Raw genomic sequence first — 19078 nt, 5'->3', positions numbered from 1 at the left:
GGCCGGAGGGCGCATGGAGCGCCGCCGGAGAGCGCAGGGAGCGCCAGGAGGGGGCGCCGGGACGGGGGCCCAGGCGGGCGGCGCGCGGGCTCCTGGGCCGTGAGGGCGGTGCCTCACGCGCGCGCGCCAAGCCCCGCCCACGCGCAGGCAGCGTCTCTTCCGATTGGGCAGCGCCTCCAGGCCGTCGGGGTGGGCCGAGAGTCGTCGCGTCCGGGTGACGTCTCCCGCGGGCGTCGGGAGGGGTCGTCGGCGTCCGCAGCAGTGTCGGCGGCCGCGGCGGCGGGTGGGAAATGGCGGAGTATTTGGCCTCCATCTTCGGCACCGAGAAAGACAAGTGAGTGAGAGCCGGCCGCCGGGGTCCCGGGCCAGGGGGGCGGGCGGCGTGCGGCGAGGCTCGGCGGCGGGGCCCGGGAGGCGGCGGGAGGCCCGGCGGGCCGGCGGGGGGAGGGGCGGGCGGCTCTTCCGGCCTCGGGAGTCGCGCGCCGCCGCCTCGTGCGCCCGGGCGGGCGGGCGATGGGCCGGGCGGGTGGCGGGCTTCCGCTCAGGCGGCGCGGCCTCTCCCGCCGGGGGCTTCTCGGCGGCCCACCTACAGGCGACCCTGGCCCCCGCGCCCTCGGCACGCGGAAGCCGCCTCGAGTTGTGCTGAAGTTGTCAACATTAACGATTCCCCCAACTTTCATCTTTTAATGTCGAGTCGGGCAAGCGGTAGTACAAGCTTCGCCCGCGTTAAATCGTTAGATAACTTAGGGTCCCAACTGTTAGGGTTTTATCCGCTTCACGAGCCTCTTGTGTGAGTTAAGCGGTGATCGGGCTGATCATAAGGACATTTGATGTGAAAAAGTATTTTGGAGATTACGGGTTTAACTAACCGTAAAAGACATAATCTGATTTTAAAATACTTTAAGATGTAATTCCAATATAAGAGTAAGATGGGTGGTTTTTTTTTATTAGGTTGTATATCTTTCGTAATCAATTGTTAGATTAAAAGTAAAACGTATAATTTTGATTTTGCCACGTATTAATTTTCATTTTGTTCACTGAAATTTAGACTAAAGGGAATGTTTCCAGACATTTTGGAGGGTAATTCTTATTTGAAAACCCAAAGATTAAGCTTAATCTATTCTTTGAATAAATGGTTAACATCTTGGGATTCTTTAGGGCTGTACAGGGCTTACGTGAATATGTTTTTAATAATAAACTCCTAAGGGTGCTATAGATAATGTTTCAGTACCACTTGATCAAACACTTTAAATTGTTTCTGTTTTCCAGGATGCAGTCTATCTTGTAAAATGTCTTTTTTTACACATTCTAGAATTTCCTGTGTTGTTTGGAAGAGGGGGTTATATTTTTTCCTAGCAAAACTCACAAGACAAAAACATCAGTCATACTCACTCCAGAAACATTAATTGAGTGACAACACAAGGCCAGTCTCTGGGGACTCAAAGATGGGTAAAATTTGAATCTTGTTCTCAAGGAACTCAAGGAGTGAGGGGGTACTTATTGTGTAAAGGATAACTAAAGTAAAACACATTAAAATGTATTAAGTGCTATGGAAGAGGTGTGTGCCCCGAAGGCTGTGGCTCCAGAGGCGGCAGCTTGGGGAACATGATCTTGAATGGATTGGCCAGCTCTGCTGGAAAAAGAGGCTTCTCGGAGTTTGCTGAAGAGCGTGCAGTGTTAATTTCACTCTTGAGCTTATGTTAGTGCGCGCCATGACTTATGTCCCATGCAGTGTTTTTCCATTGTTCTGGTAAAAAGCTGCATAAGGTGGTGTCTTCGCTCTTGGCTCTGTGAAACTCTTACTTCAGAGGTTCATTTCAATGTTTTTTATATTCCTTCTATAAATAACCACATTTTAGTCTGTTGGTGCTGTATTGTAAAAATCATGGCTATAATTCAGGAAACTTGAGTATTTAATCTAGATTTCTCATTTCAGGGAGACTTGCGGGGTTTTAGTTTCCAGGAAACATCTCGACTCTTAAAAAATGAAGATGATGATTCCCGCTAACCTTTTAATTTTCTTTTTTTTTTTTTTTTTTCAATTTAAGCTGGAAGTAAAATGTAGGTCTGTACCAATTAAAAATATTTAGCTAATTACACATGTGAGGTTATGGACATTTTCTAAATCTAAGCATAGATTAGCCTTTCTGATACCTTCTCTGTGATAGTAAATCACGTGTTTTACATCTTTTCATTTTATTTCAGTAGTTTAATGAGCACACTAGAAAAGTTTTGACTGATAGAGTAAATTCAGTAATTAACTGGGCATCGTGAAAAGAGAGTCATCTCTGGAAGTACAGGACCAAGGGTTGTTTTAGTTATATGGAATAGTTGGGTATTAATTGTTGAGATGGGTTTTGTCTATTCTGGGATCTTCTTAAAATAAGCTCTTTATTTTCAAGTGACTTCCTGAAGATGTAATGTTATATACTCAAGTGAAATAATCTGAAGCAAGACCTATAAGTTTGCAAATACATGTAGTAATCATTTTCCTCTCCTGATACATTTAGACGTTTCCACTTGTATTGCCATCTAATAATAAATCAATGGCTAGTTGACCTTAATGGTCCATCAGCTTTCACTGAGGCCCTTTGACCTTAACTCTGGGTGGCCCTTGCTGAATACTTGAATCTACAGGGTAACTTTCCCACCTCTGCAAGTCTAAGTTTGAATGGGACCCACTAGTAAGAGTTCATAATTCATCATAGATGGATTATGCTAAGCCACCTTGCATTGCTCTCACGCTGGCTGGAGTACTAGTTTTGATTTTATCCGGATGGCCCAAGTATTGGAGCATTTTAAGGGAGGGCTTTGCGATATGGGGACAGAAGGTGGCCTTGTGTATTTCCTGCAGACGGGGGCGGGGGGGGGAGTTCCCCAATAGCTTGTTTTCAGTGTATTGAAACCAGGAGGACCTCTTTTTGGAAATTTCTTTTGGAAACCTCTTTTTCGAGACCAGACCTCTTTTTGGAAATTTCCTATTGGTCTGGTGTCTTGGGTGAGGGAACCTGGACTTTGTGATTATTTAGATAATAACGACTACGTGTAATGAGCACACAGATGGTACATCTGATTCTGGTTCTCGGAACAGTGCCATGTTGGCATTTTCCTCAGTTTACAGATGGCTCCTGAGACCTGGACAGGGGCGGGCTACTGGCCCAAGTCCAGGCGGCTAGTAGCCGACTCAGGATCTTGACCCCTCGCTACACCATGTTGATGTCCTCAAGAGAGAATTTCATCGTGGAAGACTAAAGAACAGATAGGTTTTAAGTTAAATACGGTTTTAGATTAACTTAACATACAGTTTAAGAGGAAACGATAGAGAAGTACAGTTGACCTTTGAACCACGTGGAGGTTGGGGTGCTGACCCTCTGCACAGTCAATAATCCAGTCTGAGTTTAACTTCTAGTCAGCCCGTGTCTGCTGTTCCGAATCCTACGATTCATCCAACCATGGGTCGTGCAGTACCATAGGATTTAATGACTAAAAAACCTGAATATAAGTGGACCTGCATAGTTCAAGCCCGTGTTGTTCAAGGGTCAACTGTAGTTGAAAGTGGAGGGGATTCCAGTGCAGAGGAACCAGGTTAGAATTAGAGTGTTCTTCATTGAAAGAGTACCATGTTTTTAGAGGGGCAAATTGAAGCTGAGTAGTTCTAAAATATGGGAAGGTACCTATTACCAGTAAAAACAATGTGCCTATGTTTTTGTGAAGTAAAAGAAACGTAGTTTGATAGCATTTATCATGTTGATGACATATTTCCATCTATTTGTTATCTTCCCAGCAAAATAATCAGTTCTTATTTTCCCTTACAGAGTCAACTGTTCATTTTATTTCAAAATTGGAGCATGTCGTCATGGAGACAGATGCTCTCGGTTGCACAATAAACCGACCTTTAGCCAGGTTTGTTTGTTTTTCCTTTTTTTTTTCCGTTTTCATGTAAATGATCAAAACTTAATGTACTTTACAGAGGCAGTTAATTTCCATGTGTTAATAAGCAGGGGGGTTTTTTCTATAGTTTTATTTTCCATTTGTGTTCATAAATGTGTTTGTTTAAATGAGAATGAGGCAGGTGAACCACCCCTAGCGGAAGGTCTGAGAGCACCATTCCCTGTTTTTATCATTAGAAAAACTTACTGGTGGTGACTGGTTCTCACTGCCTTACCACCCTCCCTGCCTCTAACAGGCGTGGGCTGGGAGGGGCAGCCGGGCCTGCGCTGCCTTCGCCTCTGCTCCAGGCGCTGGTAGATGCAGAGCTGGCTTTCTGCTTGTTGCTCTCCAGGCAGTAGAGGTGGATGGAGCCACCTTAGAGGAGACGCTGGTGATTGTCAGCAGAGCCGTCACACTGTGCACGCAGGGGCTCTCCAATACCCCTGGGTGTGTCCCCTCTGAGACCCCAGCCAAGGACACAGCAAGTTGGATCATGTCATTAGAAACATGAACAATGAAAGTTAACATTAGAAGACAGGCATTTACTTTCAGTTATTCGTGGCCAGTCTGTTCAGTTAATTGAGAGATGCCTGTTACCTTGGGCTTGGCTATGTCGTGAGTTCAGATCAGTCAGAAATGGTGATTTTTGATAGTTTATTTTTGGCTAATTGAAGAAAAGGCAAGGGTTTACACCCTGCAACAGATCCAGTGAATTAAAGGGAGAAAGCACCTCTGGGAGGAACAGAAAACTTCTGTCCGTGTTTACTTGAATGTTTGGATTTGAAAAGAATCTATACTTCAGTCTTTCCAGACTGAGGGCTCTTGAGCTCCTTCAGGCCGCCCGTGAAGTCTGGATGTGCGGCCTCAGAACCACTGTGTATAAGTATTTAGGAAAGTCAGTCGGTAGCTGTAAGAAAGAGACAGTATTTTCTAATTTAATAGCTTTGAACATGTCTCTTTTGAAATTCAGAATATTGGAGAATTCGCTTTACGTTTTCTGTTTGTTGTAATTTTTTTTTAAGTGCTTCCGTTTATGAACAAAATCTCCCTCACTAGGCCGGTGGCCGTGATTCCATTAGAGTTTGGTGGGGTCAGGTGTATGTGTTCACGTGAACATCTTGTTTTGATTCGTTTGGTTGGCTTTAGGTAATCCTGACCACCTGTGATTTTAATGGAACTGAATTACTCCCTTTAAGTGAAGTTTCTTTTATTATTAAACAGCTACTGCCAGATGACCTGAGTGAGAGCTAAAATGAATTTCCTGTTGGATCACTGGGCTCAGTATAGCTTTCCATCAGAGCTGCCACACACTGGTGATTCCAGTTAAAAACCAAGTGCGGTTGGCTTTGGGAACATCGGAGTCCTGAAGTGGTTGACTCGGGGCGGTATCGGTGGCTTGCAGAGAGGCCAGGCCCTGGGGGTGGGTCTGTGTGGTGGCAGCTGTGCTGTGTGGCTGGCGGGCATCCTCCCAGGTGGGTTTCCCAGAGCAGACCTGCGGCTGAGGGACCCGCACGACCATTCCCCTTGACCCCGCAGCTAGAAGCGGAGGCGGCTGGTTCTGTGAAGCCACTTTACAAAACTGCTCTGGATACGCGTTGAGACTGAATATTTATTTTCTTAAATCACGTGGTTTATCGGTTGAGCTTGTAAATCTAGCATGATTCAGTGGGTTTCTTTTGAAGCTTCTTACAGTGATGTGGACGTTAAGATTCATGTAATGCTAGCCTACTAACTTAAACATGGTTTGTTTTTTCAGACAACTTGAGTTTAAGAAGAACGGTACAATGTAAGGTTTCAAGTCTGCCTGATCCAGTTTAAAGCACAAGGGCTAAAAGGATTTTTTTCCCTTAAAAGAAGGATTGGAAAAGAGCAAATGTTTTAAGCTATTGTATTATGTAAACAGAGATCCCACCAAGAAAATGTAAATATGCTAGGTGTCCGTGAGAGTTAGGAAACCCATTGGGTGCGCCTGTTTCCTACGAGGTCAAGAGAGCTTGATGGACTGCATATACTTGGCTTATGCATTTGGTTTAAAAAAAATTTTTTTCATATGGGGAATATGATTATAATGTGAATTTTTCGACATCATAGTGTCTGCTAGCTTGAAGTATGAGGAAACGTTAGTGTTCTATTATTTACCTTGTCTTAAAACACTTCAGTGACATGGGACTACTCAAAATAACAATTACAATTTCTTCTTGGTTGCTGGCTGACTTGACCTAAATCGCTTGACCTAAGTCACCGCTCAAACTCTGTTTTCATAATATGATGGTTTGGGTGTACTCTAAAGAAGACAAGTGTCTGACTTGCAGGAAACAAACAGCAGGCGTTGAGCCATTTGCAAACAAGTTGTCTCTTTGCAATTGTCTAATATATGCACAGCAGCCAGTAGAATTCCCCTTTTTATTTTTTTTTCCCCGCAGACCATCTTGATTCAAAACATCTATCGTAATCCCCAAAACAGTGCACAGACGGCTGACGGCTCACACTGTAAGTCCCACAGTTGGAGAAATTCTTTTAAAACGATGGTGTTAAAGAGCCCACTCTTAATTGAGACAAATAATGTTGGCTTCTGAGCTGCTGACATAGAGCTGTTGCAAACAGGACACGGTGCCGGAGGTCCTTGGCGCACACAGCAAGAACTTGATACTTGGCTGCGTTCAGCAGGCTGGCCGGGAGGTCACTGGCCGGACCTCTTCCCACCGTGGACGTTTGTTAACGAGAGGGGTCCGGCCCTGTGACACCCAAACGTCACCAGCCAGTCATTGGCCTTCACAGTGACTGAACCCCTGGCAATTATTAAGTTCTTTCTGTGAAATCAAAAACCTTAGGAATATTTAGGATTTAATAAGGTAAGTTGCCCAATAAGTGTGGGTTTTATTTCACCATTATACTTTTTCCTCTAGGAAGTAGAGATTTCATGATACGTAATTATTGTATTTCTCTAATCAGTTTATACAGGCACCCTTTCTCATTTGTTCATTAAACGTTTCCTGTAACAGGAATATTTTGGTAGTAGCCTGCCGAGTTGTTTGCATTCTTAACTGGATCGGAGCTTCGAAAGGGAGAATTTTTACAGTCTGTGACAGAAATACAATATGAACATGTCATGGGATCTCTGTTGCATCGCAGTGTCAGGGCGCTCCACGACAGCCACCAACTAAGAGAGAACACCTCTGCTTCGAAAGAAAATAACTTGCTCTTTTTTCAGCACTGGGTCTTGACTGAAGTGATCGCCACAGGAAACCGGTTAAGTGTTTACATTTAATTTTCCATGATATAAAGTTGTTGCGTTTTGTATTTCAGACCATTGCCCTCTTGAACATTTACCGTAACCCTCAAAACTCTTCCCAGTCTGCTGACGGTTTGCGCTGTAAGTTCATACAAGTTCCTTCCCTGGTTCCCTGGGCTTGCGTGTCAGAGCTCAGCGTCAACTCCATCTGGTCTGCCGCTGTAGTGTCAAGGACCACCTTTCACTAGAGGTGTCGAGAGCTTGTGTCCCACTGACCCCATGGAAAGCTCTGTTTGAGATTGGAACTCGTGCCCACTTATTTAGGAAGGAAAAAGTGACTGGAGAGGGTGCCCTTGACAAGAGCATGGCGCTGCTGCTCTCCCTTCCGGCCCCTCGGCCGTCATCCGGGGGGGTGTGTGTGCACGCTCTTCCCGCTAACGGGGAAAGTTTCTCTGACTTAAAAAAAATTGTTCTGAAATTGTTTTTCAGATTTTATTTCTTATTAGACTTTTTTCCCCTTAAACTCCATTTTGGAGATCATGCTTTTAACTGTGAGAGCACTGTTCTGAGAATGTTTCCCAAGTAGGGTCCTCCAAGTTGCACTGACCCCGAGTCCAACAGCAGTCCTGTGTGGACTCCTGTCTTCATCAGATACTTTACGTAGGTATTTCCAACTTCAGGAATTAGTTTATTACATTTGGGAAATAAAGGATACTTGGTAGGGAATAGCTCTAGACTGGGCATTCAGTAGACATTACTGGTTTCATCAGGTAATGGGAAATGCTGAATTTAAGTTACGGATGTGCTGTTTACTGAGGGGTATCTTTCAGGGAACAGGAGAAATACTGCTGTCTCTGGAAAGTTAAACTACAGTTTAAGTTTTACAGCTGTTGAACCGTAGGGTGAATTCAGTCATCTGAGGATAAACTGAAACGAACATCCTGGACTCGTGTTAAAATCAAGGGGTCCAGACCAAAGGGTAGATGCTTCTCATTCACCAGTTTGTTTTGAAGCTGTAAAAAATAGATCACAGAATAATACCACGAGGTACCTTCGGATAGCCACAAACCTGGATCAAATACACCCTTGGCCCGGAGCCCCTCAGTTTATAGGGTGACCTACAGTGGGTGAAATGGTCCCAGCAGCCACCACCTCCTCAAGCTGGCCCCAGACTGGGAGGCCTTCCAGTTCCGTGTGTGTGTGCGTGCACGGTGCCTGTGTCTGCAGGGGAGGGACTGGTACATTTTTCCTGCCGAGACACTAAATGTTTTTCGACGCTAATGCTGACCTGATAGAGAATTAATTTCTTTCCCTGAATCTGATGGTAGCAGGATTTACTTGGTAGCCCTCGGTTTAAAATACCTGGTTTTCTGTTATTTAAAGAAATGAGATCGCTGGGTGGAAGAAACTGTTTCTCTATGGACTGATTAAATAATTTTGTAACAGCCCTGCCCTGGGGTAGAAATGAATGAGAAGTAGATGACTGAGTTATGACAGTTAATCACTTTTTGCCCTGCTTGTTTTTTCGGGGATGCGTATGCTTTATTGACAGAAGATGTTGGATTAGTTCTCTGTGTCTATATTTGCGATTCACAGGACTCTTGTTTTGCATATGCTACAAAATAAAAGTTTAGCTGTACGAAAGACTACAATTCTGGGGTCCAGATTGTACAAATTAAACACAATTCTGATTCTACGATTTAGCTAGGTTCATCAGTTTCCTAAAAGTACTGGCTCTTTTTAACGTACCCTTTTATCTGTAGAGAAATAAGCTATCTCTGCTCTGATTAAGCTTAAAAATGAACCCCAGTTTAAGAGCGTTTCTGTAAGAAAACTGGGTACTTATTTAAAATACATTGAGTTGTGTAAATACAGTCTTAATTGAACAGTTTTTTAATCACTCATCTCTGCCTTTTAGGTCATTTTGATTGACTCAGAAATTTTAACCAGAGTATAGGAGATAAGATATGCCCACCATCAAGCATTTTAAAATATGAACTTTACATAAATTTTAAAATGCGATATTCTGTTATATAGTAACAGAATAGAAATTCTAAGAATATAGCCAGTATTTGAACAGCCACCAAAATTTGATTCTCAGTATTGCTAAAACTTTTTGAGTGTGTAAATATTTTCTGTCTTCTCATTTTTTCTGATGTGGAGAAGGAAATTTTAAACATTAAAATCTGCCCTTGGAATGGGCTTCACTTGACTAGCTTTTCTGTTGTTTAGAACTTGATTTCTGGTCAGGCAAGAAGGTACGTTCACGATAGCTTTTAAATCGACACGAGCTGTCGAGTAGCCGTTGTTGCCTAATGCATTCAGTAAGTTCTGTGTTCTGATGCAAGCTGGATTCCTAGAAATTCAAAAATAACTAAAATGCAGGGACCCCCCCCCCCCACCCCGCCCAACTCCAGTGGCAAGAAAGTGAACTTAAATCATTGTCAGGATCGAAAACTGAAGTCAGTTCGTATCCTTGAGGTAAAAAGTTTTCCAGAGAGCTCGGGACTCGCAGACAGCGCAGTATGGGTAGAGCCCATGGCCACAGCCCAGCGCCCTCGGCGGGTGCCCAGAGGGCGCCGCCAGTCCAGGAGGTGGCCTGTGGAAGGTGACAATTAAAGACAGGCTGTCCCAGCCTCGAAGCCACTCCCCGGTCTGGCTGTTTGGAACGTCAGTTTACTGACGCGCCGGCTTTGTGCTTTCTCAGATTTAGGTTCAGAGAACGTTAGAATTCGATGGTAAGGTTTGGTAGGAGGATGACGAGGATAGAATGTAAATTTGCAAAATCTATCCACACAACTGACTTGATTTCACTTAGTGCACGTGAATTATGAAGAATAAACTTGATGAAAATAGTTTGAAATAGAAAATAATGCTTGCTTCAACAAAGCATCGTAACTTTCCCTTCATGTGAAAGAGGGCGTTCAGAATACTGTAATGAACTTGGTAATTCTCCTCCTGAGTCTTTATTTTCGGTCATTTGGGTTTTAATCGCATCAGAAAGAATTTTAATGACGTTCTGTGTGGCTGCTAATTGGTAAAAGAAACTAGTCAGGAACATAAGCTTTTAATCATTTACCCTGATTTCAGCTTTCATTTTAACCTAATAAAGGAAAGGAAAAAAATCAGTGTGATTACTTGGCCTGTATCTTAAATCTAAAAAGGAAGAAAATTTTCACTTAAAAGTTTCTTAATTTGAGAGTCAACCTTTTCCTCACACTTTCTGAAAATGTTGGCCCTTTGATGCTGATTAAAACTTGTTGTGATTTTAACATTTTAATAGCCAGAATTGAGATTGTCATAAGAGGCATTTAAAAATCTCACCACACTTTAAAATTTTAACAAGTGGCTGTGCAATGCAGTGTCTTCAGTCTCCAGTAGAACGCAGCTCTCGTTTTCTCTCTAGATAATCTGATGTGTGTTATGTAGCAGTTTGAGTTTAAGCACAGAGCTGTCTCAGTCACGGTTCCCTGCTCTAACCAGCAAGATTTCTGTTGTTCACAGGTGCTGTGAGCGATGTCGAGATGCAGGAACACTATGATGAATTTTTTGAGGTGAGCTGTTGACTGAAACCCACTGGCCTGTTGTTCACCCTCTGTATATGGAATTAGGACTTTTCTCCATTAATAAAAATGCCTAAACGTGAGTTATGTTCAGTTACTCTTTTATTTCTGTTGTGATCCTCAAACCACTGTCCTCCCTTCAGGAGGTTTTCACAGAAATGGAGGAGAAGTACGGGGAGGTGGAGGAGATGAACGTCTGCGACAACCTCGGAGACCACCTCGTTGGGAACGTGTATGTCAAGGTAGGAGTGAGTCGGCGGGTGAGGCTGAGGAAGGGTTAATGCCCTTAGCCGCTAGCCTCGAAGTTCCACGTGCTCGGCCCTGTCCATGAATTCGATGCGCTGACCGGCCCTCGTCGGCTGCGGCTTGGGTCCGGCGGCCGGCCTGCGGGTGCCGGGAAGGGGCAGGGAGGGCCCCGGTCGGCGGGTGTCTTTGGCTGGTGGTTAGCAGCTGTTGGACTGGGGAGAAGAAGCTGGTTTATATGTTTGGTTTCTTCTCCCCCCCACCCCCTTTTTTTAAATAAAACTTTCATTGCCTGCATAAATCATGACGTTTTCTTTTAACCAGTTGAATTTGAAAACCATGGCAACATATATGGCATGAGCTTGGACCGTAGCAAAATTAACTCATTGTAAATAAAGGGTGGGCTGGTTCTTAAATTGCTGTCCCACGTTATCCCACCCGAATTACTTTATCCCGTCTGAATTACTTTACCTGTGAGCGGGTGACGCATAGTTGAGTCAGTAGTTGAAGACCTTTGTCATTGAAGTGTGGGCGGCAACGTTTTTGCCTTGTCTTTTCAGTTTCGCCGTGAAGAAGATGCGGAAAAGGCCGTGATTGACCTGAACAACCGCTGGTTTAACGGCCAGCCGATCCACGCCGAGCTCTCCCCTGTGACCGACTTCAGAGAAGCCTGCTGCCGCCAGTACGAGATGGGGTAGGTGTGTGCAGGCCCCAGGGGCGCCCTGGGCGGGTGGGGGGCACGCACCGCATGACGCCGTCTGTTCTCCCGCAGGGAGTGCACGCGGGGAGGCTTCTGCAACTTCATGCACCTGAAGCCCATCTCTCGGGAGCTGCGGCGGGAGTTGTACGGGCGCCGCCGTAAGAAGTGAGTACTCGAGTGAACCGTGACTGTTTCTTAACCAAAATAACTGTTTTCAAGTAAAGCTTGGCCTTCGTGTCATTTCTCTTTAAAAGGCACTGCTTAGAATGTAGTGCATATTTTAAAATATAGTATGTACTCTTTGAAGGACATTTTCCACGCACACACGGCTTCCTCCTTGTCAGGTCGAGATCAAACCTTAATAACTGAGGGAACCGTTAAGCTGGTGACCACTAAAGTTAGGTTTGTTTACACGGTGTTTGTTCTCAGATATCTGGGCTTCCTTTATGTGCTGCCTATTTCCACTGGGGTTTCTTGGTTTTTATTGGCTTGGGCAGGTTTCTTTGGCTGGGGGCGGGGGCACCGCCCTATGGACCACCAACAGTTGGGCACCGTTACGTGTCTGGTCCTGTTGCTTAAGTGCAGGTGGTCATGTCACCAAGCAGAGAAGAGGCCAAGGTGTCAGTGTGACGAGTCTCTTCTACTCAGATCACTGAGTTCTGACCCCAGAGGGATTCTCGTCCCTCTCCTGTCAAACAGATATTTGGAAATGCAGACCTTATTGGTGATTGTTTCATTGTCAACAAAAAGAAGCGTAGGAGAAAGAGAACCCTGGCCTCCCCTCACCCACAGTAGGCCCGACGGACACCGTCGCTGAGCTGCGTACGTGTCGGGGCGGCGGCTTGGCTGGGACGGGGGTCAGATGTGGAGTGAGGGGTGTGTGTGTCCCGTTCACTCTGGATTAGGGTTTCCCCTGGCCCTTTGAGTTGGCGCCACAGGAGGATATGATAGAGAACGTGGCACAGCTCTTCAGTCTTCAGGTGCCCCTTTTTATCCCTGACACTTAACGTCTGAGACGAGGGCACATCTTACAGCTCCAGCTTGTGGCTTCATCGGCAGTGTTTTTTTCCTTTGTTGGCCTCATCGGCGCGATGAGCTGCAGTGTTCAGACGTGTCAGTCCCCGTCCTGTATGTTGCGTGCTGCGGTGTGGGTGCCACGGTGTCCTTTCCTGTCCTTGGTTGCAGGCATAGGTCACGGTCCCGCTCTCGGGAGCGTCGCTCTCGGTCTAGAGACCGTGGCCGCGGCGGCGGCGGTGGTGGCGGCGGGGGACGGGAACGCGACAGGAGGCGGTCGAGAGACCGAGAGAGGTCTGGACGATTCTGAGCCGTGCTGTTCTTGCCGCGTGTCTGCTGGGAAGTGTCGTCCGTCGTTGGTTGACCGAGCCAGTTCATAATGGGAGTTTTTTTAAAAAAACAACAAAAAAAACAAAGATGGGTTTCTGAATAAAATTTGTAGTGATACAGAATTCCTGTGTGACTGATTTCTTGTGCCAAGTCTTTGTTTCCAGTCTCTTCCTTTACAGACCTGTGCATACATCGTCAGCCCTTGAGGTGAAGGTATTACATCAGTCACTTCGCGTATAAACGACACACCTACCGGTTAAGGGAAAATTCATGTGCGAAAAAGGCCTGTTGCCTGCGATCTGCATGTTAACAGGTAATCCAGTGTTTCTCTTCCGAAGCTGGCAGCAGACTGGAGTGGAAGCCCCGCAGACTGCGCTGGCGTCTGCAGGAAACTCGATCTCTCGACCAAGCGCAGTCCGTGGAGCCTGCAGTGTTGGGTTCTTATCCGTGAGCTTCTCGTTTTGCTCCAAGGGCTGCCTTGTGTCCTGAGACACGGGTGGCACATAACACGGGGATGCGCTCAGGCGCTCGCGTTTCTGTTTCACCGACAGATGGCTGCGTCGTAAACCACTAAGGGACAGGAGCACAAGCGCTGTGATCACATCTGCCTCGGCAGAACCTTCCTGTCTGGTGTCACCTTCCCAAACCATCTTCGTCATGGCAACGCAGGGCAGTGTGACTCGGGGCAGCCGTGGAGTCGTGTCCCGGCTCCTGCCGTGGCTGCGCCTCGGCTGAGAGCACAGGGATTCTCTTAAGAGAATGTCTTACCCAAAGGCAAACCGAAACATGCTTCCAGGTGACCAGCACACGGCACTGCGTGGCATCCCCGTGTTTCCTCAAGACAGCCCCAAGCACAGTTGCCCGCAGGCGTCCGACCCTCTGACCCATTCCTGAGAGGTGTGCCTGCTGAGTGCGGGGAGACACACCACTTCCCTGACCAGTTTGTTTCATGGAAGTCAGCTTTTATCTGATACATTATAAAAAGTGATTTAGTGATTACGTTAGTTTTGTTCAGGTTTGCTGTCTTGAAATTTTGGGGGGTTTTTTGCAGTAGTAGGCAGATGATTTTGGATAAAGTGGCACTTTGAGTCGGTGGTCTAGGAAGTTATCTTTAAATCAGTTTTCATACTCGCAAAAGAGTCAGTACCAGTACTTCAGATTTTCTATCTAAGTTTCGTCAGAGTTGTGGAAATTACTGAGTCATTTCCACTGCATCTGAAGGAGGCAACGTGACAGAATTTTTAATTTGTATTTCTTAACTTTGATTAGAGTCACCTTTTCCTGTGAAAGTCTCTAGTTGCAAAAGTAAATGAAGATCCCTGGTGGTCCGGTGGTTAAGAATCCACCTTCCAACGCAGGGGACTCAGGTTCGAGCCCTGCTCGGGGAACTAAGATCTCACGTGCCACGGGGCAACTAAGCCCGCGCGCCACAACTGCTGAGCTCGCGTGCCTCAACGAGAGAGCCCGTGTGCCACAACTACAGAACCCACACGCCGCAGTGAAAGATCTCGCTTGCGGCAACTAAGACCCGTTGCAGCCGAAAATACGTAGACTTTTTTTTTTTTTTAAGTGTCTTGAAAACTTTGTCACCAAAGTCAGAAAGAGGAGCTTACAAAGTAAAGGGAAAGGAACCCTGCTGCCCCGCCCTCCACACCCTAATGCAGGTCTGGAGTGAAAGGCCGTTGAGGGCAGTTTGGGCCTGAAGCTGCCCCGTGTTGCCACTGGTTTGGGCATGCTTGGACCTACCCACGTCAGCAAGGAGCAGCTCAGCAGATAAGCCCAAGTAAAGGTGGTAGCACCCAGGTCCAAGGGGATTTTTATTTTATAAAAATGGGGGGGAGCTTCCCTGGCGGTGCAGTGGTTCAGACTCCGCCTGCCAGTGCAGGGGACATGGGTTCGATGTCCCCTGCACTTGGTCCGGGAAGATCCCACATGCTGCAGAGCAGCTAAGCCCGTGCACCACAACTACTGAGCCTGCATGCCACAACTACTGAAGCCCGTGCGCCTAGAGCCTGTGCTCCGCAACAAGAGAAGCCACCACAACGAGAAGCCCGCGCACCACAGCAAAGAGTAGCCTCCACTCGCCACAACTAGAGAAAGCCTGCACACAGCAACAAAGACCCAACGCAGCCAAAAATAAGTAAATAAATCTATTTTTTTTTAAAAAGCCACTTGAAATAATTGATTTGTAATGAGGACGGGCCCAAATATTACTGGAAAAGTTTCTTGTCCTGAATATTACATGATGGATATTAAGACTGAAACCAAATAGAGAATAGCTGCTGAAACAAACTCTTAAATACAGTATCAACACATTTAATTCAACAGTTGTGTTGAATTACTTCAATTAACTTTCACAGCCTTTGTTTTTTTGCTTGCTGTTTTGACACAACGTATAGCAAGCTTACCCTACGCATGTGTGTATATATAATGGTTGAAAATCATTTTAAATATTTCACACATTGGCGTTTGAGGTCACCACCACTATTGATGGGAGAGAATTCACTTCCTTTGAACAAGATAATACTGGAGAAAGGGTTGCTGGTGTGGTCACTGCAGTATCACTTTCTCCCTTCTCAGTTCAGGAGTCCTTATTTACCAAAAGGGGTTGAAGCAGCAAATGATTTTTCTTTTTTTACAAAAAAGTCTATTCAGGGGCTTCCCTGGTGGCGCAGTGGTTGGGAGTCCGCCTGCCGATGCAGGGGACGTGGGTTCGTGCCCCGGTCCCGGAAGATCCCACGTGCCGCGGAGCGGCTGGGCCCGTGGGCCATGGCCGCTGGGCCTGCGTGTCCAGAGCCTGTGCTCCACAGCGGGGGAGGCCACAACAGTGAGAGGCCCACGTACCGCAAAAAAAAAAAAAAAAGTCTATTCAAAACACAGAAAACACTGGTATTATAAATGTGCTTCTAGAGCCTTTGTAATGGAAAGTCAGGCTGGGGTCTTGGCAGTCAGAGTGTCACATGGGACTCAGCGTGGCTGGCCCTAGTGAGGTTGGCTTTGTTTAGTCCAGTGGTTCCCAGTCTTGGGGGTTCTCAGACCATTTAGAATTTCCCAAAGAAACAATATAGGATTGTGGTCAATATAAGATTCTCAGCTTCTGGTTTGCTAAGTGGGACTTTTTAAATTGCTCTCAGATTTCACCCATCATTTGCTGAAAGAGCATTTCAGTTTTTTAAACATACTCAAAAATAGAGAAATTGTGGTGAAGCCCCAGATACTTAAACCTTGTGTATGTAAAATGTTTGCATCCCTGAAACGTAAGGACTTTTCCGTGCTGCCACCTCAGGAAAGCACAGCCCGGACTAAGCTTGGCTCCATCAGCCAATGGTGCCTTGCCTTTCCTTTTGTATCTCCTAGGGTTGGGGTGTAGCAGCACCGTCCATCAGGGTGCTGTGACGTGTGTGTGTGTGTTTGCACACACGCTTGTGCTCCAGCCAAAAGTGAACAAGGTGGAATAAATGCCTTGTTGGCACTTGGCATTTTCGGCTGGCATTTCAGGGCAAAAATTAGGCAAAGCTCTACACTTGAGAAAAGGGTGCTCAACTAGAAGAGGCGCTTCAGAAGACCAGGTGCTCCGAGAACTCTTGGGTCCAGCCGAGCAACTTGGGAAGAGGGCTGGGGTCTGTCTAGGGGCGCGGGGATTAGGTTCTCGGAGGGCTTTGGAAGTGGCAACAGGAGCTAGCCCTGGAGGCTGAATTCCTGTCCCTGTGAATCCAGGCACAGGCAGCAGGGAACAAAGCAGGAAGAGAAGGCACCTTGTTGGGTCAGGCTTTTTATCCCAGTTGACCTGCATAACCTTTTGAGAGAGAGGAGGGAACAGCTCTAGAAATCGGGTAAATTGAGCACGTTGTCCCAGTGCAAGTAACAGCAGATACGGTGAGCTAGTTCCATCAACAAAAACGAAGCATGTATTGGCTGTGTTGACCCAAAACACATAGACTGCCAGTTATTTCTCCAGCAAAGATGGGCTTTTTCAGGATAAGCAGAGAATCCAACTGGGGTCTGTAGCCGTGAGGAGCCATGTGCAAGTCCCCACAGCGCTCCAGCTCTAGTTGTCTGCCTGCCCCACCCCGTAGGGGTTTGCATCGCCTCAGCTTCTCCAGGCTTCACGTTCCAGAGCAAGGACACCTTCCCCCAGGACACCCAGCACCTGGCGTCTCATTGACCCAAATTGGTACTGCTTATAGCTTCCAAATTCTTCATATGAAATGAGTACGGTACTGATAAAATCTCCAAGAAATGGGACACACACACACAAAACTACAGGGGAGTCTCAGTTCTGAATATGGATGCAAAAGTCCTAAATACGGGCAAACAGAATCTAGCAGCATATTAAATATGCCACAGTTAAGTGGGATTTATTCTAGGAATTAAGGATGAATGATAACAAATATTTCATTTGTTCTATTTAAGTTTTCTTAGGAGAGTCCCGGTCACATTTGTGTTGTATCTCTTAGCCGGCTCCATAATTGTCATATTTTTAATGAGCTGCGTGATGCCTACCGCACAATACCTAGAGAAGTGTTATGAGGTGAACCCCCTAGTAGGTCCTGCCCAGTCAAGACGTAGCTGCACCGGCCAACGCCCAGACCAGCCTCCCAGCCACAAAGCACCTCCCTCCTCAAGAAAATGACCATCTCAACATGTGTGGCCATCGTCTTGTTTCGATTTGGTTTTATTATCTTAAACACTCTACATAGATAGACCTAGAGATTATCATACAAAGTGAAGTAAGACAGAGAAAGACAAATATCATAGGATATCACTTATATGTGGGATCTAAGAAACCAATACAAATGAACTTATTTACAAAACAGACTCACAGACATAGAAAACAAACTGGTTACCAAAGAGGAAAAGGGTGGGGGGTGGATACATTGGGAGTTTGAGATTAACAGATACAAAATATATAAAATAGATAATCAGTCAGACTTCCTGGTGGCGCAGTGGGGAAGAATCCTCCTGCCAATGCAGGGGACACGGGTTCGAGCCCTGGTCCGGGAAGATCCCACATGCCGCAGATCAGGTAAGTCTGTGCGCCACAACTACTGAGCCTGCGTACCTAGAGCCCATGCTCCGAAACAAGATAAGCCACTGCAATGAGAAGCCCACACACCACAATGAAGAGTAGCCCCCGCTCGCTGCAACTAGAGAAAGCCTGCATGCATCAATGAAGACCCAACACAGCCAAAAATAAAATTAATTAATTTTTTAAAATAAAAAAAATAAAATAGATAACCAACAAAGACTTACTGTATAGCACAGGGAACTGTATTCGATATAATAACCTATGATGGAAAAGAATCTGAAAAAGAATAAACATTGCAAATCAACTATACTTCAATAAAAACAGAACTAAAAATCTAGGGGGTGGAAGGATTTGGGAGATTGGGATGGACATATATACAATATTGATTCTATGTATAAAATAGATAACTAATGAGAACCTACTGTATAGCGCAGGGAACTCTACCCAATGCTCTGTGGTGACCTAAATGAGAAGGAAATCCAAAAAAGAGGGGATATATGTATGCGTATAGCTGATTCAATTTACTGTACAGTAGAAACTAACACAGTATTGTAAAGCAACTATACTCCAATAATAATAAAAAAAATCTACATAGGCTTCAGCAAACATTACAGTTTTGCCTGTTTTTGAATTTTATATAAATGGAATCATTACGTATCGCCTTGCCTTGCTTTGACTCAGCTTGTCTGCAATGTTCAGTATGTTTTTGGACGCCGCTGACTTGAAACTGCAGCTCGAGGCATGTGAATCGAGTAGTTAATACCTGTTACTGGCACAGCTGGCCAGCTGGAGGAACAGAAGGAGGAAGAGGAGGGGGGGCCGGTGGGGACGCGTCCCCTGAGGAAGGAGTGAGCTTGGACATGCCTGGATCAGGAAAGACCGGCTCTAGGCTGTGCTGTGGAAGCACGGGGCCCTCATCCCCCCTCACCCCACGTGTCGGCCGAGGGCCAGCTGCTCTGACTCCCAGCACCGTCATTTCCCCTGGGGCTGCTGGTGGGGCAGCCCCACCTGGATGGAGCGTGGCCAGCCTGCGGGCA

General features: G+C 46.1%; 1 protein-coding gene across 2 annotated transcripts; it reads left to right on the top strand.

Moving 5' to 3' along the window:
* Positions 1 to 257: 257 nt before the first annotated feature.
* U2AF1 (U2 small nuclear RNA auxiliary factor 1) lies at positions 258 to 13132 on the top strand. Of its 2 annotated transcripts, none has more exons than XM_065876222.1 (8): positions 258 to 334; positions 3816 to 3903; positions 7237 to 7303; positions 10667 to 10716; positions 10869 to 10967; positions 11529 to 11662; positions 11741 to 11833; positions 12854 to 13132. In XM_065876222.1, exons 1-8 carry the CDS (start codon positions 291 to 293, stop codon positions 12990 to 12992), a joined length of 714 nt encoding a protein of 237 aa, XP_065732294.1. In that variant the 5' UTR covers positions 258 to 290; the 3' UTR covers positions 12993 to 13132. The 2 variants fall into 2 exon arrangements, with proteins under 2 accessions (XP_065732294.1, XP_065732295.1); XM_065876223.1 differs by lacking the exon at positions 7237 to 7303 and adding an exon at positions 6354 to 6420 and having other exon boundaries at positions 291 to 334; positions 12854 to 12992.
* Positions 13133 to 19078: the final 5946 nt, after the last annotated feature.

The sequence above is a fragment of the Phocoena phocoena genome, chromosome 4 (assembly GCF_963924675.1).
Source record: "Phocoena phocoena chromosome 4, mPhoPho1.1, whole genome shotgun sequence".
Lineage (NCBI taxonomy): Eukaryota > Metazoa > Chordata > Mammalia > Artiodactyla > Phocoenidae > Phocoena > Phocoena phocoena.
This window is presented reverse-complemented; position numbering and strand designations above follow the sequence as displayed.

What these genes read in the sequence shown, in the direction of transcription:
- U2AF1 (XM_065876222.1), top strand. Translation starts at nt 291, where the DNA reads ATGGCGGAGTATTTGGCCTCCATCTTCGGCACCGAGAAAGACAA. An exon ending in ACTATGATGAATTTTTTGAG is followed by an intron (nt 10,717 to 10,868) that starts GTGAGCTGTTGA and finishes TCCTCCCTTCAG; the next exon opens with GAGGTTTTCACAGAAATGGA. An exon ending in TGCCGCCAGTACGAGATGGG is followed by an intron (nt 11,663 to 11,740) that starts GTAGGTGTGTGC and finishes GTTCTCCCGCAG; the next exon opens with GGAGTGCACGCGGGGAGGCT.